At 35.1% G+C, this 24,068-nt stretch overlaps 2 protein-coding genes across 2 annotated transcripts; one reads left to right on the forward strand and one right to left on the reverse strand.

Moving 5' to 3' along the window:
• The first annotated feature begins 703 nt into the window (after positions 1-703).
• Positions 704-15,555, forward strand: LOC116776999 (uncharacterized). Its single transcript, XM_061529164.1, has 9 exons — positions 704-1,121; positions 2,402-2,517; positions 8,458-8,576; positions 10,639-10,805; positions 11,083-11,373; positions 11,702-11,866; positions 12,215-12,292; positions 12,537-12,695; positions 12,884-15,555. The coding sequence occupies exons 1-9, from the start codon at positions 867-869 to the stop codon at positions 12,968-12,970; spliced, it is 1,437 nt and encodes a 478-aa protein (XP_061385148.1). The 5' UTR covers positions 704-866; the 3' UTR covers positions 12,971-15,555.
• Positions 15,556-16,042: 487 nt separating this feature from the next.
• LOC116777004 (uncharacterized) lies at positions 16,043-20,902 on the reverse strand. Its single transcript, XM_032670342.2, has 9 exons — positions 20,798-20,902; positions 20,655-20,714; positions 20,548-20,580; positions 20,279-20,404; positions 19,925-20,135; positions 17,481-17,588; positions 17,031-17,178; positions 16,714-16,903; positions 16,043-16,224 (listed from the first exon to the last, which is right to left on the reverse strand). The coding sequence occupies exons 1-9, from the start codon at positions 20,825-20,827 to the stop codon at positions 16,102-16,104; spliced, it is 1,029 nt and encodes a 342-aa protein (XP_032526233.2). The 5' UTR covers positions 20,828-20,902; the 3' UTR covers positions 16,043-16,101.
• Positions 20,903-24,068: the final 3,166 nt, after the last annotated feature.

The following is a 24,068-nucleotide window of genomic DNA, read 5'->3' on the forward strand; positions in this document are numbered from 1 at the left end:
AATTTAAAGAATTATTAAGTTTAAGTAACATTTCCGTATCCTTTTCAATATTTAGACAAATCTTTTGTTCTTATATATATATATATAGTGGAATAATACAATATATATATATATATATATATATATATGTATTGTATTATTCCACTTTCTCGAGTAAAAAAAAATCAGATAGATATGTCTAGAACTTACGTAATTATAAAATTACTATGAAAGATGAGAACTGAAAGATATTTTTTGATGACTACTTATAAATGAAGAGTAGTATAAAATACTTTGATGAATTATTTCAAAATAGAGAGATACAATTTAAATTATATGAAAGGTTACTAAAATAATAATATTACTGTATATTGAAGTAGAGTTTTCGTTTTAGAGAGACGAAAATTTGCAATTCTTTTGCAAGTATTGAAACCAAACTCATTAAAGTAATTGTTATCGTTTTCTCATTTTGTGTAAAATAAAGTTGTTTACGGTGGTTTAGTTATAGAAGAAAAGGAGAAGATAAGAATCGAAATGGACATGTATTATAATATAAATATTTTACATAAGTGAGTTTAAAGAAGAATAGAACTTATTTATAATTAAATAGAGTATTTTGAATTATTGTATTATGTTTTAAATATATATATTAAGTTAAAGTACAAAATGTTGGTCTTTCCGTGATATAATCAACAAAACTATGGCAACATTGTTTAAAGTTTTCAAAGGTGTTAAGGAAATTCGAGCGAGTAGAGGTTATATTTCGCAATTATTTAATATTCACGTTGGGTAATAACTTATGATATTTTTCGAATATTTAAGATGTGAATTTAACGTAAACTGAAGGAATAACCTCTGTGATATCGCTCGCAGCGTGCCGAATTAGCATGTCGGCGGTTAGATTTAAGTTTATATTAAAAAACCTTAATGTAAGAATATTCAGTGCTTGGACACGAAGATTTCTCGTAAATGATGTTGTGAAACGTTGCATACGTGATTGGGGTGCTAAGGAAGTGATACAGTGTTTTAAACAGACAATACTGCGACCCAGACGGACACTGTTAATATCAGCGACAGCGGCTTATAAAAGTCGTGATGATTCCTACAGCTGTGACAAAGGGATATCTGACGATGAGATGCAGGTACGTCACTAAATTATACATCTATAACTGATATGACGATACATCTTCAACATATAAGAAGCTTTTTCATCAAATATTCAATATATCATTACTCAATCAAATATATCTTACTTATAAAGATTATTAATATATTATATATACTTGAATATAAACGTGAATAATTGTGATAGAAATTACTTTTTATTTATAAAACAATCATTAAATAACATTGTAATCATTAATCAGAGCATTGTGCTGAACAAAGTCGGGTTGGGCTATCATATCACTCAGCTATAAGTATTACAAATTAAAACTCTATGGTCCCTCTCTAATTAAACACTTATAAGTCTACCAGACTGTTTTTATACCTCATTTCCAAATTTTATTCAATACTAGCATGGAGGAAAATTTTAAGGAGTATATACAAGCAAAAATATTATTGCATATATCAATATGTAATGTTATTATGGAATTAACAGTGAAAAATAACATAATAGAATTTTGGTTAACTATAGTAATATTGTTTGAAATAAAAAAGAGGTTTTAATGGTATCATTTTTTTTTTTGATAGCAACATATTTTTGTGTGTACATGCATTTATTTATTTTTTTAATTTGTTACAGTTTCTCGCCATATAAAATGTTATGAATAATATTTGTATTACATATATTTTAATTATTTTTTAATAGTATCTTTATGAGCCTTAGTCAGAACGTATGTTAGATTTATCCTCATTGCAATTTAGGCAAATTATAATCAACTTTTAGTAGAAATATCTTTATTGTTGTAGAAAACGTGCCAGTCGCAATGTCACAGAACATAAAAAGAGAAAGAGAATAAAAAGATTATTTTTTTTTATCAAAATATGTAAAATAACTATTGGTTTAAAAAAATTTGTGTCATCGCTAAAGCAAATCAAAAATCATATATATGTTTAAAGTGACTGGCAATACTTGAGTTGTTTTGAAGTTCGAAAATGATTGTCAAAGATAGTACTAACTTAACTACAATCACAACTATCTCGAGAATGATTTGCAATGGAAGTAAATAATGAATATGTACTACAACAATATGTTTGGGATAGTTTATGACTGCAAATATGTCTGTGATTTCCGAAATTATAATTATAACTCTTATATATTTGTACATAAGAGTTATTATTTGATTTCAATGATTTAATGTTGGTTTATCCTTTTTTAATTAATTATATTTAGTTGTTCGCCACTTGGAATTTAAGTTCCTTATTTTTTGATCCTTTTCGTTGTTTGTCGGAAGCCATTAATATCTGTCGTAATAACCAGGCGTTGTTGTCGGAGCTCAACAATGCTGAAACTCTCACGAAGCTGACGATGTACTGCACCAGCTGCGGCAAGAGGCTGGTGGTGGACAGGAAACAGAACGGGGTTAGTTACTGTGGGTATGTCACGTTGTGTATATATAAATGTGTGTTTGTTTGTAACAGTTATAACCCCCGAACATCATTCTGATCTAAACGAAACTATTATTTAATATAAGGATAACAACGCGTTATTTTTATAATTTTAAACTTCATACTCGCGACGTTTCGGTTACGTCTCAACAACCGTGATTCGAGAATATTAGTTTCGTTTAAATTAATACTCGCGTAAGTGTTAGATCTCGTTATCTGTGTGATGACTAACTAAGAGCTATTTGATTTTTCCATATCCATTTTCATCTTCATAATATAATAATAAAGAAGTTAATACATTACACTAAAATCTAGTATACTAGAACTTCACTGTCTTTTAAACATTTTCTTTTAACTGATTTTTGAACTGTATATGTGCACAGTTTTAATTTTTATTTATTTAATATCATGTAACTACATCAATATTAAAAAAGAAATACATTTTCTATTTATTTATTATAATTAATATATATAAGTTACTATATAACTTGAAAAATTTTGGTTGTGAAGCGCTTTACGGGTCACGTAGCGTAGTTTGTCACCATTAAAACAGTCTGTTAAGATAATAATCCTAATCTTATCAAGCAATAGTAAGGTTGCGTGTTTGTTAAGCAAAAAAAAATTGTTAAAATTCCATTGGAAATACTGTGGAGTATGGATGTAGAAAGGTTTTTGGATGGTAGAGGTAGTAAAATTTCTTCAGTAGAATCATTCGAGTAGCATCAGTATACCTTATTCAGTAGAACCATTTGCATTAACTACATTAAAATTCTGAAGATTAAAGCACTGATAACTATAGAGAACATAGGACATCATCCAGTTCTATATTAACAGTGTTTTATAAAAAATAATAGGTCCTTAGGTCCACTTTGATCTCAAATATCTCACCATGTGTTCGGAATCCCAGTACAAAATTGATTTATACTCATGCCTTTGTTTTTCGGGAACCCTAATCCGTATTTCTTTTCCATCTTTGATTTTTTCTTTACGTTTCTCAGTTTACACAATGAAAAACTTAAAATATCGCGTTGTTCACGAGCACGAGTTCCGCCGAGGCCTGTGCTTCAGAAACGGAGTGGGGCTGCAAAAGTAAATGACATTCCACTATAAGTGTTCTTCGGTGGAATTTAGTTGGTTGTAGTAGAATTACTATTAAAAATTTGACGTTTTACATATAAATAGGAGTATAGCCAAACCGGTCCCTTCCATTGTGGTCCTACCCTCGCGTTTAGTACTTCCGGGTTAGGACTTGACGTGGTTATAATTATTTAATTAAATAGAGTCATATATAATAAATATTGTAAAATTATGTCATCAATTACTTCGTAAGATTAATGTATCCCTGGTCATAAAATTTTTCTTTTTCTACTTTTTAATTATTTTAAATTTGGAAGACGTAGATTATATTAAAAAATTCCTTCGATTTTTGGCTGTCCGAGGCATGTGTATAACATGTAGAATTTTATCATTATAATTATATCTAATTTTTCGGATTACAAGGTATTCTTTTGTAAAAAATTCTAGACTATAGGGCGTGTTAGTGTTACGCAGTACTCTATAATGCCAAAAATTGGATAGTCCGACACTGCTCGACAAACATATCGGATTACAAGTCTACTGTATGGGTATAGATTTGGCATAAGGGTTTCACCAGGTTTAAATGTCTGCTAAAGATAGGAAAAAACCGCTATTGACACTAGTACTGAGTGTGAGAATTTACATTAATATCATTTGGCTGGAAGAGAGAAACTTCTCATCGTTTCATGGATTCACCGTGCGGGTGCTGGGTCCATCGTTGCAGGGAGAGGAGCTTCAACAGTGCCTGGGACTTGCGACCCAGGTGTAGGTTTAAGGGGCCCTGTCTAACGCGTTAAACGCTTACCACCACCGTCCCAGCTCCATTTTCTATCTAACAAAACTATAAATAGAATATTTGCAATGTATAAGATACGGTCTATTAAGATAATAAATCAATCTTAATATCGTAAAAAAAATTTCAAATTTTCAAAGGAAGATTAATGCTATATTTTCATTTAATATAAAGCTGTTTAAGACTACGATTTTTTTTCATAGGCTCAAAGTCTTCAGTGAGGTATTTTTTTTATGTACACAGGAAAACACTGTTAATATACCCAAGGAGACGGATGAAGTCGCGTGTATTACCTAATAAATACTAACAAACACGAGGCCTTATGCTCGGCTGTATGAGGCAATGCCATACAATTTCCTTTGAAAGATTTGTTGAAACAATTAATCAGGAATAATCCTAGATAGCGAAACTAAAACAAGGCTATATTTATATATTTTTCTATTCTAGGTAATATCTATTGATATTACTGTGTGTTTTTAAAGTAAAACGGCTAGTTCAGATTGAAAAAACAGCAGCGACTGACTAACTTTATTTGTGAAAAGAATGAGGGTACATACAACAAAGATGACATGAAGCACAAGTCTCATAGATGGCGCTAGTAGCCACAAATATGACTTGGATATTTTGTTTAGATACAATATAATAACATTTTTATTAAAACATTGATATGACATCAATATATTGTATATATCGGCGCAAGCAGCTTCAATGACGAATGCAACATGGAAATAACTGGCATCAATTATTATAACACCTTATTGGTCGTCGTTACTATTGTTAAAAGTAAAACGAAATCAAAGAGAATAGAACTATGTTTGAATTCTGGTTTAAATATGACGTCTGGACGCACGACAGCGGACTGCAGAGTTCAGCGAGTGCGGAGCATAAAGAACCTTCGAGAAATACAAGAACATTTAGAAGAATTGAAGTTTCATTTTAAAATATCTGGAACTTACTGAAACAAGTGACATTAGAGACGTCAGCGAGGCTGGCGTCCTGTCTTTAAAATAATGAATTTATAATAAAATCCGATATATATATATAAAATATATCACAAGTGGCCTCCTTTGACTGTTTTTGTTTCAATTGTAGAGTCCTTTAAACGTTTGATCAATTAGTAGCATCATTCACTTTGAGAAAATTTTTCCCTACCAAACATATCGATTGTTTTAGGGACTACAAATTACACAAGCCTCTGGAGCGTGATATAACCCAATTTTTTTCCATTAATAATAATAAAGTTGATTAAAATCAGGGCATGTGAATTCGTGGTGGCCTGGAGGTAACGCCCGTCTCTCATATCATGAGAAATGAGTTCGAAACCTGGCAAGTACCAATGTGATTTTGCTGAGTCATGAGTACTTTCTAATAGTATTTAGACACCACTGAGAGACGGTTAAGAAAAACATCGTGAGGAAACCTCGGCTTATACTTTCAAATCAGAAGTCCTTAATCGCAAATCTGCCTTGAGCATGCGCGGTGATTAATCGTCTAACCTTCTCCATGGGAGTGAAGCGATTGCTCAGCGGTGGGCACCGATAGGCTGATGATGTGAAAATCAGGACAGGCCGATTACTCTTTAGTTACGCAGTACGGAACCCTCGTTTCTAGCCGAGATTGTCTTCATCGAGCCTTATAACTTGTCACCAAGTCTTGCTGAGAGGACCGTTCTTGGTTATTGAGCATGGTGTTATTATTCCTTGTGTTGGTGTTTAAATATCTTTAAAAATATGCTAAATTTAAGCTTCCGTAGCTAACATTATGCCCACGTCGGACTTTCATCATAAATTTTGAAGTTACTTTGGAGCTTTCAGTATGAATATTGTCATTTAGTTTGCTTAAATATGTTTCCACTGTCGGTGCCCGCGACTCCGCGAGCGGAGACATTAGAGTTACCCTACCATTACGGTCATTCAACCCGAACTGCACTACATTGTTCTACCCGTGTAGTCTCGTGTAGACAGTGTAGTCGTGATCGGTATCGGGTTCGGGATGAAAGTAAAAAAAATAACACTACGATCACTAAACCCGAATTGCACTTCATGGTTCCACCTGTGTAGTTTCGATCGGGTTCGGGATTAGGGATCGGGATGAAAGGTAGCCTATGACCTCCAGGGTTCCACCTATCTCTATACCGTAATTCATCAAAACGGTTCAGTGGTTTAATAGCAAAAACGTAACAGACAGACAGAGTTAATTTCGCATTTATAATACTAGGGTAGGGGTTGTATAAAAGTTCTCATTTGTAAACCAAATTTTAGTTTTACCTACATTTGTTTTTCGCTTAAATGGATGTTTGGATCCTATTAGCTGATATTATTAAATAATCGGTTAAGAAATGAGCAGTCTCCATAGTTTTTTCGTAGTCAAATCATATATATTTGGTTATTTTCACCAGCTCTTGGTTTTAATATCACAATAGGTATTAAAATATTGTATTGTCATTCGAAAAAATCGGATCCTTAATACTCACCTTTAGCTGTACCAGTAATTATGGTCAGATTAAGAAAATGCCTTTGAATTTTTAACACTTGGATATTACCGAAAAACAGTCTTAAGTCAATTAATCTATGAAATATTTTATATATATATATATCTTGTATATAAAATTCTCGTGTCATAATGTTCGTTCCCGTACTCCTCCGAAACGGCTTGACCTATTCTCATGAAATTTTGTGAGCGTATTGAGTAGGTCTGAGAATCGGCCAACATCTATTTTTCATACCCCTTAGTGATAAGGGCTGTTCACCTTTATTTTTTTTTTAATTTTTGAACGAAATTTTTTTGTTTTTATTTTTTTATAATCTGGCATCAAAAAATAAAATAAATTTTTGCTCTTTTATCACCAACCCCTATTTTTTATATATATGTAAACACAATACGAGTGTATGTTTGTTTCGGCTAATATCTAAAATGGCTGAACCGCGTTTAACGGGACTTATTGGCGGGTAGCTGATGTAATAAAAAGTAACTTAGGATACTTTTTTCAAGATCCAGAATGACCATCCCGAAATTATAACGCGCGAGTGGGAGGCAGGGCATACGGGGCTATAAAGTTTAGTCATAGTTCCTTATTATTTTTCTTACGCAGACGGAGTCGCGGGTAACAGCTAGTATATATATACACATCTTATAGAATCGGGTCTCAAATATACAAAACTCTGTCCTTATTATCAAAAAATTTCTCGAATTCTGAGTTGAAAAACTCACTCTTCGTCCTACGTAAGTTGTAGAAGATAATATTGAAAATCAAACGAGGACTCTGAAGATTTTATAGTTGGATTTGCACAGCCCAAGAAGCTACTTTTTTTCAGTTATTCGGTTAAAACGTAAACGAAATTGCAATGTTCAAATAACAGCACTTTATCAGAGTAGTGTATAGATTTAATTTATGTCTGTCTGTCCGCCCCTAACCGATCTTTGAAACTGCTGGATCGATTTTGATAGGACTTTTGGTATGATATAGCTGTTTAAGCTAAAATAAATAAACCCGAAAGTCTATAAGGAAGGTCATTGCACTTTCAAAATACAGTAATGTACCTTTGATATGCGTATGTAGATGATAATTTATCCCGTAGTTTCCGCGGGATGACGTCACGTCAGGTGGACGTAATACGACATTACGTACCGGGATCTTGGAAGGAATTTAATAAAATATATCAAATACATTGGTCATTAGTGAATATTGGTAAAATATAAATTAGAAAATGGCTTTGGCTTCAAACACTTTTATCTTATAAAGGAAACATGCCTTGCCTGATATATAAAGATCGCAAATTTAGTTGTTTGTTTTTTTTTTGTCAAACGAGATTTTTTTTTCTATCAATATATATAATCGTATTTTACGCGATACTTTGTTATTTTTTTTGGTATATGTATATCTTTTCCAAAAGAATCGAGACTTAAAGCGCTGTTAAAGAGACAATTTTTAATGTTCAGTGTGTTATATGCATATATGTATATTTCGAGCGGACCTATAATAGCCCATGCATCGTCCTTAATACTTAACAAGTCAATCGTAGCGTTATCCTAGGTTAATACGCAAAATATTTCCGCAGTTGCAAGGAACCCCAGACGAGCAGCGACCCCGACGGCTGGGTTCCGTACATGGAGGCCGAGGATGTGATCATCTGGAGGAAGGAGTATAAACCTGGCCAGGCACTGTACGCTTATAAAGGTGTGTAGTGGAATTATCACATTCATAAAGATATATATATATATATATATATAATATACAGTAATCCCCCCTATAACACGGTACTCTTATAACGCGTTTTCATATAAAGCGATTTCATGTCCCTCGTATAACACGTGTTTTCCCCCATATAACACGGGGATTCCCAAATGTTCTTGGTTTGATTTTAATAAAACGCATATATTTCGTTCATAACATAGTTTTTCCTTAATATTAGATTTAAACCCTCTTTAACAAGAAAAGTTAAACGTGAATCATTTGTATATAACGCGTTATACGAGGTCATACGAGCGCGTTCTACGAGAATTTTCGTACAACGCGTTTTCCTATAACGCGGAACAAATATACCGTGTAATAGGGGGGATTACTGTATATATATATTTGGGGACGCACATTTAATTCAAACCGAACCTTAAATTCTCCGGAACGAACCCAAAGTGTCATTTGATTTGTACAGTTTTGCGAGAGGAAGTATTTGCCGACGCGATTTGTGAGTGTCTTTGTAAATTAAATGTAGGTCTTTGAAGGTGTTTTGGTGTAAGATGACAATAAGTTGAAACTCATCAAGAGTTCATTCATCATAATAATTTTGTCCGAGTCCTAAATAGATATAAATCTCAATTCTATTTGAGCTCACTTTGCATTTAAGACATCAGTGAGTAATCAACGGAAATGTATGACCTTGATGACGTCATCATCATCGGCGCTAGAGTCTGTGCGGACTCGTCGTGGTCATCACGTATCAGTGTTACGTATACATGATGACTTTCATGGGGAGATAGTTGCAGTGAGTTCCCCTTACCGTCTGCACCAGCACTTTTTTGGGGCTATTCAGACCCCGAGGCTTGCTGTAGCCTGTTCCAGCCAGTGGTGCCTGAATACTCTTAGAAAGTACATATGACTCGGAAAAGATCACATCGGTACTTGCCGGGTTTCGAACCCGCGCCCTCACGTGTGAGAGGCGGGCCTTTCAACGGATGATGACGTCACTTCCTATAATATAAAAATGTTTTGTATGTATCGGAATATTCTGTATGTTTTATCTCCATTCAGAACGTTTTCATATAACATCATAGATAAATTAATAATAGATCAAAATCAAGGCAAAAAATTTAGTCACGTTGTCTCGATGGAGTAACGTAGTATTATCTAAATTTTTAGTCTCATACTTAAGGGCATAGATTCGTGTAGATCTTGTTATATTTTTTAATTAAATTAAATTTTTTTTTATGATAATTTAATATGAAACATAAAATCTTTAATGAATTATATCGGTCTCCGTCTGTACAAGGATTTGTCATTCCTGAAGTCGCAAGTTGGGTTCCTTGGTTTAAATTAATTGATGTTAATTTATCCCAATCAATATTATTTGTATATATATTATCTATTAATTTTTATTTTATTTAAACATAGTCCAAAAAAAATAACATATTTACATTGTATCATTGATTTCGTAAAAGTAGGTAGTTCCACTGACTAATTCGAGTCACGAGTCATGGCTACAATCAGCCAGTTTAGTTATTGACCATTCTATAAGTGAAAACTAGACAATTTTGCATCCCGAAGATTTTCTCTTTGACACCGGGACAGAGTATCGGAAAAAGGGACGGTTCATAACGGAACCTATGGTCACATTAGTCATGACACAATAGGTTAGTTGTTGAAGCGACTAGGATGAGACCCCGGGAAGGCAGGTTCGAATCCGGCTCGTGTAGATAAATACATATAGTTTCTATTAAAATTACGTTTCAAGCTTCTAGCTAAATTACGATTCGTTATTAGGACATAACTATAGTAAATATATATTACACAAAAAACCTTTGGCTATCCAACGATTACAGTTACGTACGTACAAAATTTTATCCAAATCGGTTCAGCAGTGTCATTTAGTAATTACCAAGGATTTTAGCATTTGTAACAAACGATAAAGCAATGTAATGAATGAGGAATTCCGGATGAAATTGCTTAAGTTTAATTAAAATTCATAATAATGTGTTAACTACGTGGGGATTGATGTTTTTAAGATATCAATAACACATTCCAGTATACGGGCGGTATCCTGAAGTGTTAGCCAGTGATTTCGCCGCTGTGCAGGTAGATGGCGCTTATCGTCGCTCGTGGGATTCGGCGGTCGCGTCCTTGTCTGTAGTGCAAAGGGACGTTGACAATGTTGCTGGACAAGCCGTGCTTCATTGGGAGGTCCTGTGGCCGGTGAGTAGCTCAGATAATAGATGGGGCTCGCGATCGAGGTGTGTTAGTACATCTTCTCTGTCACTAGATGGCGTATGTTGCTAGAGCAGTTTAATTAGTTTTGATGACTATCCATCTTCGGGCATTAAAATTTGGTAATTAGACCGCTCTATCTGCGGCTTGTGAAATTAGTTATAATCTTTATATATTAATAATATTGATTATTGACATTTAATAGTATCTTTGGATAACAAGTCTTATACAAAGTTACTTAAGTGATGTTCTCATCCAACGACAGAGATTATTCGCGAACCGTGACTACGTTTACATAAGGCGACACAAGGAATTCGAAATTACTAGCGACAAACCCAAAACTGAGAAAAAAACGAGCTTCGAGCACAGCGTCCACGCGAGAGCGAAAAAGAGGTCCATGGAAGGGGATACGAGGGAAGAGGAGCGGGGGAACAAGCTGTATATAATAATATCGAAGTCCTGCGAGCATCCAGAGGTGCCGGAAACGAAGAACGCCATCAGGGTGTCCGAGTATTGGAGTCACATGGTGGTGAAGAGCATCGACGGCAGCGATAAGGTGGGGAGCTGGTGTGCTATGAGTGGAAAGCTACACCGGTTATCCATATATCATGTTTACGAGAATTATTTCAATAAAACCATCATGTTTCCAAACTATTATATATATGGTATATGTTAAGTCGTTTAGACCTACTACATAAGACCTCAAAGCACTTTAATAAACAAAGGTTACGACCTTCACTTCATCTTCCTGTGATCACAGTTACTGCTAACTAATCCAAATTTATTCTTATAAAACATATATATATATATATATATATATATATATATATATATATATATATATTTTCCCTAACATGTCCTAACTGACTCCATAATATTTAAAGCCTGGAATGGAATTCGTGCTGACTTATTACGACGAGCCCGGCGTGGGCGGAATGCCGTGCGGAGTGGCCGCCTGGGCTAGTAGCAGGGCGGCGCCCATCTACTTACAGACCATGAGGCGGGCGGCCTCCGAGTACCGGGCCTGGGCCGCTCTCAGGGATCCGCAGGTTAGTCGGGGTTTATTAGGGTTGGAAATCAAATCATTCAAGGCAATGTCAAGTAAAACGATCCATTCAGCCTAGCGGTTTTCTTTAAAGTTTAAACGACGGTCTGCCTTTCTACACGGAGGGTAGACACAATATCACATTATCATGAATTTTTCTCGTCACTTTATTGACATTTTATGCAAATTTCGGGCTAAATATACTTAATATTAATTGAATTAAAGTTATTTATCTTATAGAATTGATCTTGTAGTGAACTTTAATATCAGTCATCACATTAGATCACTGGTGACATCTGTTGTTGATAATTGACATTAAATTTCATAGCAATTTAATTATACTTTATTTTAGGATCTGCCAGATTTTATACCGTTCGGACCGGAAGTAGTTAATCAAGAGGAAACGGAAATGCTAGAAGAGGATATGGAGGTTGGTAGATGGAATCTATAATCAAATTTGTGTTTAAAAATATGTGTACGAATCAATCGGCTGCGCCATCTCTTGACAACATCATATTACTACGTAAAAATACAACTACCGTCACACTTATTTGAACACACTGTATATCTCGATAAAATATGTTGATGTCCGATATCTCGATTCACGAGTTTCTGCGTGTACGTGAAACAAACAAACGTACACACGAGATAAACGTTACTATATATGTTTGCAGTCATCAAAACGTGGCCCGGAATTGAACGGGCTGACCCAAGACAAGGAATCGCAGACGGATGAATATCTGCTGGAGAGTATCAGCAACAAGACGCACATACAACCCGACACACAGAACGCGTACAGGAAAGATGATGCAGAAGAAAAAAAAGACGCCGAGGTGAGTGGCTGAGTGGTGGGTGATGCTCTAATCTCTTGCTCTATGTATTTCATATAAAAGAATTTTGTTTGAATTATTTTTAATTATCTGTTCACATTTAATTCCAGTCAATGCTATATTCAATCGAAATTGTGACAGCATCTCCCATAATTCGTAGTTTTTTTTGTTAAAAGTGTCCAATGTAACAGGACACAGCGGAAGAGGGAATGTCGCCGGAAGAAGAGCCCAACGGCAGCTGGTGGCGCTACCTGTATCCGTTCTATTATTTCGTCTGACCCGAGTACGGTTTGTGAAATACATCCGGCCAAAGATATTTCTAGTACAAACTTGTAAGAATACAAGAATTTTTCATTGAAAACTAACTCGGTATGAAAAATATATACAATTATTATAAAAAAAAGCTTTAACTATCCCACGGTTACAGTTACATACGTATGAAGTTATATCCAAATCGGTTTAGCATTTGTATTACACAAAGTTTCAAGGACAAACTATCGGATATTTTAGACCATAAGTACGTTTCCTCGACAAAATCACTTGAAGCCTTAATAAGAATTTACCATAGTACGAGTTACCGTCGTGCGCTTAAAGTTTAAACCGAAAGTTTGAAAGTGCTAACAGAAACATTTTAAACATTCGTTCTGTCGAGCATTTATTTGGTTTGATATCTACCCTCACACTAAAGGTGCTCATTGACTAATGCAGAATCACTGGTTTTCCTCATATATACGACTACCCTAAAAGTTTTTATTGCGACAGTCGCACGACAGTCGCAAGTCTATGACTTCCTGATTAGATTTCTATAAATTTATACAATTATCCTATCCACATAACAGTCTTGTATATAGATTAGAAAAATGAAATGATATATGAAAAAGTCAATTTTTATTTAAGTCTGTGTTACAAAAATATATATATGTATATAGTATATAAATTTAAATCTCTCATGTATTAACTTTAGACAAATTGTTTTATTCGTATTTTAAGACTTATCCCGATAAACATGTTTCTTGTAGTAACAGTTACGGGTCTGTTTAAAATTTCATACAGAAAAATTATATATATATATATATATATATATATTTGCATTTTATTGTATGTATATTTATATTTATATGAATTATTTGCACATTTATAAATGATTGTTTATTTCATGCCTCATAATTTTCACTTACCGAAAGGCACGTAAATCATTAAATGATAACTTTTAGTCCCAAAAACCGGGTAACGGCTTGACCTTTTTGGATTAAGTTTAATAGATGTCATTGTCTATAACAAGGTCGGTTTTAAAGACAGAAAAAGTTTCGATGGTTTGAACTAAAATCGCCCAAAAAATACCAGCCGTTCCAAGAAATTTACCAGGGTTACAGCATTTTCAGCACATATAGCGAATTGGGCAATAAATATTGCGATAGCAGGTCCAATTTTTAAATTCTTCCCATGAGCTTACATTAAAAACTTGGATTTTTTTTTGGGACGTACTAAAAATCAATTTCAATCAATTGACTGGGGTCAGCTGGGTTGAAAGTTCAGTTTTTGTTAAAATTCACGAAATAGGCTTTGTTAGATAGCTTTTTAACAAATATTTAGATAGAAAGTTTATAGGTGTCAGGATCTATTAAGCGCTTTGGCCAAGTATAACAGTCCGTTCTTAGAAATATTTTTTCTAATATTTTTCAGCTCCTGTCTGAAATCACATTTTTAATATTTACATAACTTGGGCGGTTTCGTTTCAGGCCAATAGTCTTGGGCTTTTGCACTTAACGATTTGAATTTTGATTTCATTATGAAAACTAGCTCTTGTTGGCGATGTGTAGTGAGGCAGAAATGATAACATATAATGGTCTTTGGCTCCTCGACCACAATAATATGAATATCCGAAATGTGATTATCTGACGATAATAGCAGCGGTTCTTCTGTTGTATGTTTAGGGAATTTAATAAAATGGTCCTTATAAACCGCTTACCCGCTGGAAGTCATCTATCCTGTTAAATTCCCTGCCCCGATTGTCTCAAGAGGACCAAAGACCACCCCGAATAAGTCCTTGTATTTCAAACGCGGAAACAAATACATCGGTGGTAACACTTCCGACTGCGTTCATCTTCAGTTCATTAGCCACCATGTCGCCTCCACATGAACTAGCACCAGCTCGTTTCAGTCACTCCTTCTGAGCAATTGTTTCCTTTGTTTTAGGACAGTAGTTGAGGCCTGTCTCATGCAATCTATATATTTGCCTCGATAAAACTACCCCGCGAGCTCTCAGCCCCGCTATCCCTTGCAACAAAACATAAAAACTGCCATCTGTCTTTGAACCCGTGAATTAAAATATACGCGAGTTATGTATGTGATAGTATATTTTTATATCGTGACTATGTGAGCTATGGGACAGACATTTAAAGATTTAAATGCAAATATTATATTGTATAGTGAATGTTGAACGAATTCGTTGAAGTTTTTAAATATTGGCTTGTGTTTTGAGAGTTTATTTGTTTGAGATTTATCTAAAGAGTTATTAGTCAAAAATTTACTGTACCAAAATTAACTTAAACGGTTCGAGTTGTGGATTTATTGACAGAGCAATGATTAACTAATTAAATAGGTTTTGTATGATGTGATATGTAAATGTTGCTTCGTAAAATCAGTTAGGAATTAATTTAATTTTAAAACGAAAGAATAATATGAGGGTAGCTCAGCAAGATATTCATTCACTGTGCAATTTTAATGTGATTTTTTTTTTCCATTTCATAATGGAAATTTCCATATTATTATACTTAAAGATTAATTAATTTCTAACTAATGAAATAAGCTTAGAGATTATAGAAATCAATTATTGTTAATTAATAAATATTATTGTTATATATATTTTTATTTTAACATTTGTGCTGTTAGAGACCTTCCAGGTTAGTTTTTGGACAAAGTCTGGGATTACCTAAAAAACATACCTTCGTACACACTGTTGTCTCGAAATTTAAAGGCCATCAATATATTGACTCATTTAACGTCGGGTTATCAAGCACTCGCTTGAGATTTTACGTAAAAAAATTCAATTAAATCGTATCTTTCGTCAGTAATCTTTTGACCTTCAACTTTTGGGGCACTCAGTAATATCCTATTATGAATATAATGTAATAAACAGCTGACGGAGCGGAAGAATGTCACAAAAATAACAATACCGAGGCACTATAATAGGACGATAAAAAATATTAATTTACCGAGACGAGTCGAGGCGCGGCAGCTGAAATGATAGAGCGTCTAGAAAGTGCTATTCCAAAAATCACAGTTTTGGGTCCTGCTCGTCTTGATAAATTTTTCATTTTATATGATCTATTTGAAATTATAGTCGATGGTTCAGCTTGATATGGCTTTATTGTTAAAACAAGTTTCTTTGTTTTGTTTGTAAATGTATTTAATTGACAAAGAACTCGTTGGAGCGCTGATTCTGATTGTGTCGCCACTTGCACGCCCAGTTCCAACAGGACATGCCGGCCCAGGGTTCGTCCGTGTAGAAAACTTGGCCGTTTTGGTACATCTGAGTCACATAATAATGTCATCGTTTAAAATTATTATCGTGTACGTTTCTAGTCCTAACTTTTGCAACTCAAAGATGATTGAATCTGTTTTGGCCAACGCAGTTTTGTCGGTTTATTACAAGTTGACTACAAATTTTAATTTAGAAAAACCTTGCGATGGTAAAAAGATTTTTTTGTAGGCCTAATTTTTGCACAAATAATGTCCCTGAAAATTGTACTTATCGATCAATAGAAACGTATTTAAAGTCATGTATGAATTGTAATATAAATCATTCCTCATGCGCACAGCAAGGGATCAGAACAGTTTTTCGTTGGGCGAATAATCTGATGCTGAAATGAGTGAGTACGGTCACCAATTACGACTTAACTTCTCCATTTCCACTGATGGAATGACAGAGGAGCACTATCCAGCCGAGTGCAAAAGTACATATATATGTATATATATATATATATATACATTGCATATTTTTCTATGTAAATCAACTCACAAAGGTCAGATCTGAACTCTTGTACGTCACACCGTCGTATCCGAAACGGAGAATGAAATTCATTGAGAATATAGAGAAGATGCATCTGATGTCTGTTGTTGCTGGGATGAAATATCTGTAGGGCCCGCACCAGTAGGATACCTTTGGTTCATATTCCACCGATTCGGGGAACTCCTCCCGTGGATTGATCCTAAAATATTTGGACAATCATCCAAAATGTATATAAATAATTTTGATCAAATCATAAATAGCAAATTTCGTAAGTCGTTTTCTTTGTACACTTATTGACTAGAGCTATATCCATGTGTTTATCATACTTATAAATACATTGGGCGTCGCTCCAGTTGTCGTCGGAATGGCAGTACAGACCCTGGCTAGGATCTTTGGCTTGAAATTGTTCTGCGTGTGGACCAACGTATGTTGTCTCTGAGTGTCGATGGTAGAAACCGGTGAACGCGAAAGCGCCTTAAACGGAACGTAATGAAAATTACACGTTGTTTCAAAAATCAATTTTGATTTCACATAAATTGTCTTTTTCTTTAGGTCTCTTTCGTGTTGAGAGGAAAAGACTATACGGATTTCATTAACACATCTAGGTGTTGTGGTGTAGTAAGGACTTTTTGGGCAAATACAATGTTTGGGATGGAAGGGAAACAAAAGGGACTTGACTCTCGAAAAGGGCGCAGCTTGTGGCTATGTCAGAAATAGACAAATTAAATACGAAGTGGTTTTTATATTAGAATTTCTTCCGTAAGTTGTCGTGTTACCTCTGAATGTGTAGCAGTGAGGTTTTCTCTCACTGGACAGAATCATTTGCACGTCTTCTTGGTTGTGCGGCGATGCTATGTAGTACGATGTTCCGAGACATTTGAACTCTACAATTTAAAGTTGATTATGATTTTAACATCACATGAACCTTAAAATTGGATCTCGTTGTTATCAGAAAGATATTTTTCTAATTAACCCTCTAATGCATGAATTTTCTATCGTATTGAAAATTTCAGCTAATTTTAGATTCATATTTAGAACAACAAATATGAAGAAGAAAACTGATTTTGTTATCAGGTGCGGCTGTTATAGGTAAAAAACAATCATCCGCCTCTAGGCGGACGCATGCAGTGAGTAGTATTAAAAAACTTTTCCTTTATTATACATTGAGTGAGACTTTCTGTATTTTACAATTACTATTTGTTATGAAAATCATAAAAGCATGTCTTTGTTGTTGAACTGCACAAAGATAGATTGCATTTAGTGCAGTATGCTTGAGTTTCCGATTTACATTTAGGGTATTTGCACTGCTTCTTGCCAGACCGATCCCTAAAAACGCACCAGTGGCCAATTTGGTCATAACGAATATCATCGGTTGGCAGATAGGCTCGTTTCGCTGTTGGTATCTTTGGTGGCGGTGTCGTATTGGATGGTCGGCCAACGCTTCGTTTTACTGGAATAGTGCCGCACACGCAGAGTGATTCTGCGACTTGTGTTCTGAACGTTGGCAACTCAATTTTATCTGCATGGGGATGCAACCGATGATAAAGTATATAAGCATTCACCATTGCCACGTCGACCATATGATAAAAAATTCGGTTGGTCCATTTCCGGGTTTTCATACGAATATGATAACGGCCTAATAAGCCATCCATCAAATCGACACCCCCCATATGCCGATTATATTCTTTGATGATTTGTGGACAGTCAATGTCATAGTGGGTTTTCTTTTTTCTATCCCAACGTGTTACTTTTGAAATCTGTTTGTTTATGTTTTTAGACGCAAATGGTTTTACTCCAACGTAGGTAGACAATAGGCGCACAGTTTTCGTATCATTCCATAGCACAGAGGATATATCAATACCATATGCAGTACCTACAAACTCTTCTGAGTAACCACGATCAACCTTTTTCTGTTGCAAAATTGCATCGCTAGACAATTTACAGTTGGGTACTCTGTTTACTCGCACAGTTCCCAAACTGTAAATTCCTCTACTTCGGAGATACGTAAGCAGGCCAAGGGACGTGTAGAAATTATCGAAGTATAGGATGTGATTTACGAAATTTGGTATTTGTTTTGACAAGCGAACTACAACATTTGACGCAGCCCCAAGATCTGGCATACCATCAAAAATCACGTTATCTTATTTCTTCATTTTGATCAAGTTGCTCTGGAACAATCGGACAAATTGTTGACACTGCACTGCCCGATTCTGTTGTATTAGTAGGTATTTCCGTTTTCTGAGATTCGTCAGTGAGTGGTTCCAATTCATCTTCAGTATGCATGAAATCAAGATTTGGGGCGCCTTGATCGCTATCAACGTCGTCATCGTTGTCATCGTCTGTCCCTTCATCATCAGTAGGAATATTATCTAGCAATTGCCAGATCTCCTCTTCACCCATTTCAGATAATTTTATGAAATCTTTACGCATTTGGTTTGCCATATCTGAAAATATATACTTTATCTACCGCATACCAACACAAGTCAAAAATATTGTAGCTCGTCGAAAGAAATTTTTATTTTGAGTCACATGCATAAGTCCGCCTAAAGACGGGGTCCTCAAATGGGCCCAAAGAAGGACACCAAATTTGATTCGACTCCACTCAAATGAAGAAATGTATAATAAAGGTATCTAGTCACTCACCAATAATTTTTTCTGCTTCAACCGAAGTTCCACAAACGTATAATTATTACACAAAGATTGGACATTCACGCAGAACAATTTATGCATGTAACCTCACCACTTGTCCGCAAACATGTGACTGAATCCGCTCGACCACGTTTCATGGCATGATCCCCTCCATACCAACAAAATTCACGTATACCTATTAGTAACCTCTAGGCGGTGTTATGCAGATTGGCAAGTAAATTTACATACAGAGCAAGTTACAAGAGTGTGGTTTTATGTCCGCCTCAAGGCGGTTGAATGCATTAGAGGGTTAATATTTTATGGCACTTCGTTTAGGCGTCTTTTTGTTTCATTTCTTAGTGTTTTGGGATATTTTAAACGACAGACGAAGAGAAAACGAAGCCTAAGGAGAAAAATATAATTTAAGCATGCAATTTTCTTATTTGGAAACATGGGTGAAATTGGCATAGTTTTGGATAAAGTTTAGAAGTATTTTGACCGACTTTTATTCATTATATTTTGGTTTGGATATTTGGTCTTAAGTTTCTCTGTCCTTAATAATATGATATATTAATATACGGATTCGTCTCACCAGGGCTCGTATACAATCCAAATGGTATTTTCGCTTGTGTGGATTTGATCTTAGCCTCAGAGGTGTCCATCTTTTTATTCAGTTTCAACAGCACCATCGACATCAAAGCCATGTCAGTTTCAAACAGCAGACGCTTTAAATCCTTTATATGTGTGTCTATAAACGCGAATAGTTTCTTCTGCGTCGTTTCCAATATTTCTCGGCGTTCAGTCTATTTAAGTAGAAATAAATGGCAAACACTCCTATTAGCATATATTATAATATACGACCTTGGTCGTGTTGATAGGAAATATAAGAAATTTGTTTGAAGCATTCTAAAAAGCAGATATCTCAATTCCATAATAATAAACTCACAGGATTATGAGGCTCCTTTATTCTGCTGTTCATGTAACTGGTGTATTCCATTAGTCGTTCAAATTTCTCATCTGCGTAACTGTGTTTTGGGTCGATTTCTTTCGTGCCGGGCATATTGAATGGTTTCTGGAAATAAATTTACATTTTTAAAAATATTGACTCTACTTAGGCTATAAAAAGAAGATTCTAATAAGGATTTATTTTTGTCTACTAAAATAATTGTGTTAATTTTATTTATATATTTAAAGTAGTGAATATAGAATACTTACAGTTTCTACTGTAGGAAATGAGAGACGCGCGAGCTGAAAAATGAGCAATTTTATATTTTGAGTCTCTGTCATTAGATAGATAAATACATTTATGGAAGTGGCCATACTAATTGAAACGACGACAAGCCTTCGTTGTTTCCATAACTTCTGCCAAGGAGCGTAAGGACCTGGAATAGAAATTTTGAAAGAATATTAGATTAATGAATGCGGATTAAATAATAATTTATTTGCAATTAACATTCCGCCTCACCAAACATAATATGAGAGCAGAAGTCTCCATAGCGAGGGAGCGCTTGAATGTATGTTAATTGGAAATAGAAAATAATTGAAATATTTATTTTTAGTTAACGAACCAATTAGCGAATGACAGATCAATTAAAGTGATTTTATTGTGGACTGAAATTGGTTTGAATTGTTCGCAATTCTGGCACAAAACTAAAGAAAATATTCTTTTTTGCAGCCTCAATCGTATCCCTTGAAGTTACTCGCCTGTAACTTTTAATACGATTACTTGGGTAGTGGGAGTAAACTTCAGCCATGTTGTAAATCGAGAATTTTATATGTTTCCAATGAAATAACCGATATTTCCTGCTTTGCTGGTTTCAATATATGGTATATGTAACAAGATTTTTGGTGACTGAGTAAAACATGTGAGGCATTGTGTTATCAAGGTGGAATACAAATTACTTTCTCTTTGCCAATACCGAGGGGCTATCTCAAGTTGCGTAATTTAGTTTGGCCAATGTTGATACACGTTTGAATTTTTGAGTTTTGTATCGTATGTTAAAAGTGCAGAACTCATTTATAACACTGGTCAACACTGAAAATTTTCCAGAGATTTTTATTGTTTCAAGTAAAATTAACTGTGCTAATTACGAAAATGCCATTGGTTTATTTCTAACAGTTCTCCATTGGTTTATTTCTAACAGTTCTAGTTTTCATTTTATATCCAAGTTAAAAATTTTTCATCATCATCATCGTCGCAAGAGTCTTTGCAGACTCGTCGTGGTCATCACGTATAAGTGATCCGTATACATGTTGTTTTTCTCGGAAATAAAGTTGCAGTGGTTTCTCCTTACCTTCTGCAACAGCATTTTGGGGCTATTTAAACCATATGGCTTGCTGTAACCTCTTCCGGCCAGTTTCCCGGCTGAGTTTGTGGTTATCCCGCTAATGCTCGGTGACACTGTGTGTCTTATAATAAGCCTTATTGCTGAAACTAAAATTAAACATTTAGTAAGTGATATTAATCTAACTTATAGACTAGCACATTAGCTATCCTAATTAGTGATCAGCGTGTCCTGTGACACGTAGGCCTCTTCCAGATTTTTCCTTTCATCTCTGTTCTAGCTTTCCTTGCCCAGGTAGCATCTCCGATTTTTCTTATATCATCCATCTATCTTTTTGCCTGTCTGCTTCTTTTTCTTTTATAATCTCGTGGATGCCATTCCGTTATGATTTTGGTCTATTTTATTCTACTATCTCACGTCATATGTCCTGTTCATCTCCATTTTAACTATCTTACTTTCTTTATTATACCTTTCAACTTGATTATGGTTCGTGTATCTTTTGATCTTATGCGATCTCTTTTTGTAATGCCCACCAAACTTCTTTCTATACCCCTCTGACATGTTCTCAGTCTTAAAACTTGTTTTTGGTTCAGTACCCAAGTTTGGCATCCATATGGCAAGACACATGAGTTGGACACTTTTCTACGCTGTCATGGGAAAGTGTTCACTTTTGAGTTTCTCCTTAAGTGACCGGTATCTTTTCCATGCATTTGCTACTCTTTTTTCTATTTCTATATTTTTTTGATCTCTGAATGCAATTTGTTTTCCTTCTTTGGTCTGTCCCTGGGCCTTTTTATAGCCCTGCAAAAAATAAAACTTATTGAAAATTGTACACGTTTAAACTGAAACGGATAGTTACTTGGTATAAGCGGAATTCGAGGTATAAAATCACGCTCACTTGTACCACATCCTGTTAATATTTGTGCCTCTATTATTTTCCGCTGAAGAAATATAACTTTTAACGTGTGCCGTTACACAATTTAAGCGGACTTGAATTTCGTAATAAAATAATGGGGAAACCAACTTTCAATTTAATTAAATGTGCCGGAAAACCAGGTGCAGATAAAGAATTCAAAAACTCTACGAGGTAATTAGTAGCTTCGTCTTGGTCGATAATATTGTTGATAGCCGTGTATTCTTCTTGGGCCCCTTCAATACGCATCATTATCAAATTGTTTATTTCTGTAACTTCCTGGTTGCGGGGAGATAAAATTGCCCGCTCACAGAGCCAAGAGTCTTCTTGAGTAGTTATAACAGATAGAACCTCATATACTGCTGTGATGAGCTACCCAAGTGAAGTTACAACATTGCATACATTTTCTCGCAGCCTGATCTTACTATTTCTTTGGGATATTTGCTTTCAACAATCTGTAAGAGTAAATTGGAAAATTCTTCAAAATGTTGGTTTCCTCCTCTACGCACTCTCGTATTGATAGTTAGCTGCAAGTTTTTTAATATGAGGCCAAAGACACGCATTTATTTTGTCTGCTCTAGTTTCGCGAGCTACAACAGGCAGAGTCTGCTTAAAATCGCCACAAAACAGAAAAGTTATACCGCCCATAACTATATCATTTCGATAAATGTCCCCCAGCATTCTATCTACAGCTCCAACGGCTTTGCGATGTACCATTGTTCATTCATCCCAAACTATTAGGTGACAGTCACGCAATACTCTCGCTTTGTCACTACTTTGAGTAACATCATAAACCGGTTGCTGAGTAATTACCAACTGTAAGGGAATCTTGAACATAGTGTGTGCAGTTTTACCACCAGGCAAAAGTCTAGCAGCATTCCAGATGATGCCACTGCTAGTGCTATTTTGCCTTCTCGCCGCATCTGTGCAAGAATAAGAATCGTTTTACCACTGCCACCAGAAGTATCTAAGAAAAGCATTACACCCAAAAATGTATTGGCACTATTGCAAACCCGATCGAAAACTCTTTGTGCGTCGGTCAAAGCTGGAATGCTATCACAGGAGAATATTTGAAAGTTCTATCGAATCGTAGTTTGTTTCTGATGAATACTCCTTACTTCCGCACTCTTCATTAGAAACTGGTTCAGGTAAATCAAAACCGGACAAAGTTTCGCCATCAATAGACAATACGATGTGTTGTATTTCATTCAAACAGCAATATAAAACAATTTCTCGTTGAATGTCATTCACTACACCAGCAGTTACTCTGTGTATATCACGAAAGAATTCTCGTCTAGGTTGTTTTTATATTTTCGCCATAACTCTGTAGTATTGGAAAGAGAACAAAATATCAACATCGCCGAAAATAAATGTCGCGGACGATGTGGGCTGTCACTGATGTAAGCTTCATTAATAGCATCTTCCCATTGATGGTCGTCGTCGAGCAGATGTTGTGCCCGGCAAGCAGCTTGAAACGTTGGATGTTGCACGTCATCAAGTATTTTCAAATGATCAAACGAACTAGGCAATATATACCC

The sequence above is a fragment of the Danaus plexippus genome (assembly GCF_018135715.1).
Source record: "Danaus plexippus chromosome 29 unlocalized genomic scaffold, MEX_DaPlex mxdp_37, whole genome shotgun sequence".
In the NCBI taxonomy this organism is placed as follows: domain Eukaryota; kingdom Metazoa; phylum Arthropoda; class Insecta; order Lepidoptera; family Nymphalidae; genus Danaus; species Danaus plexippus.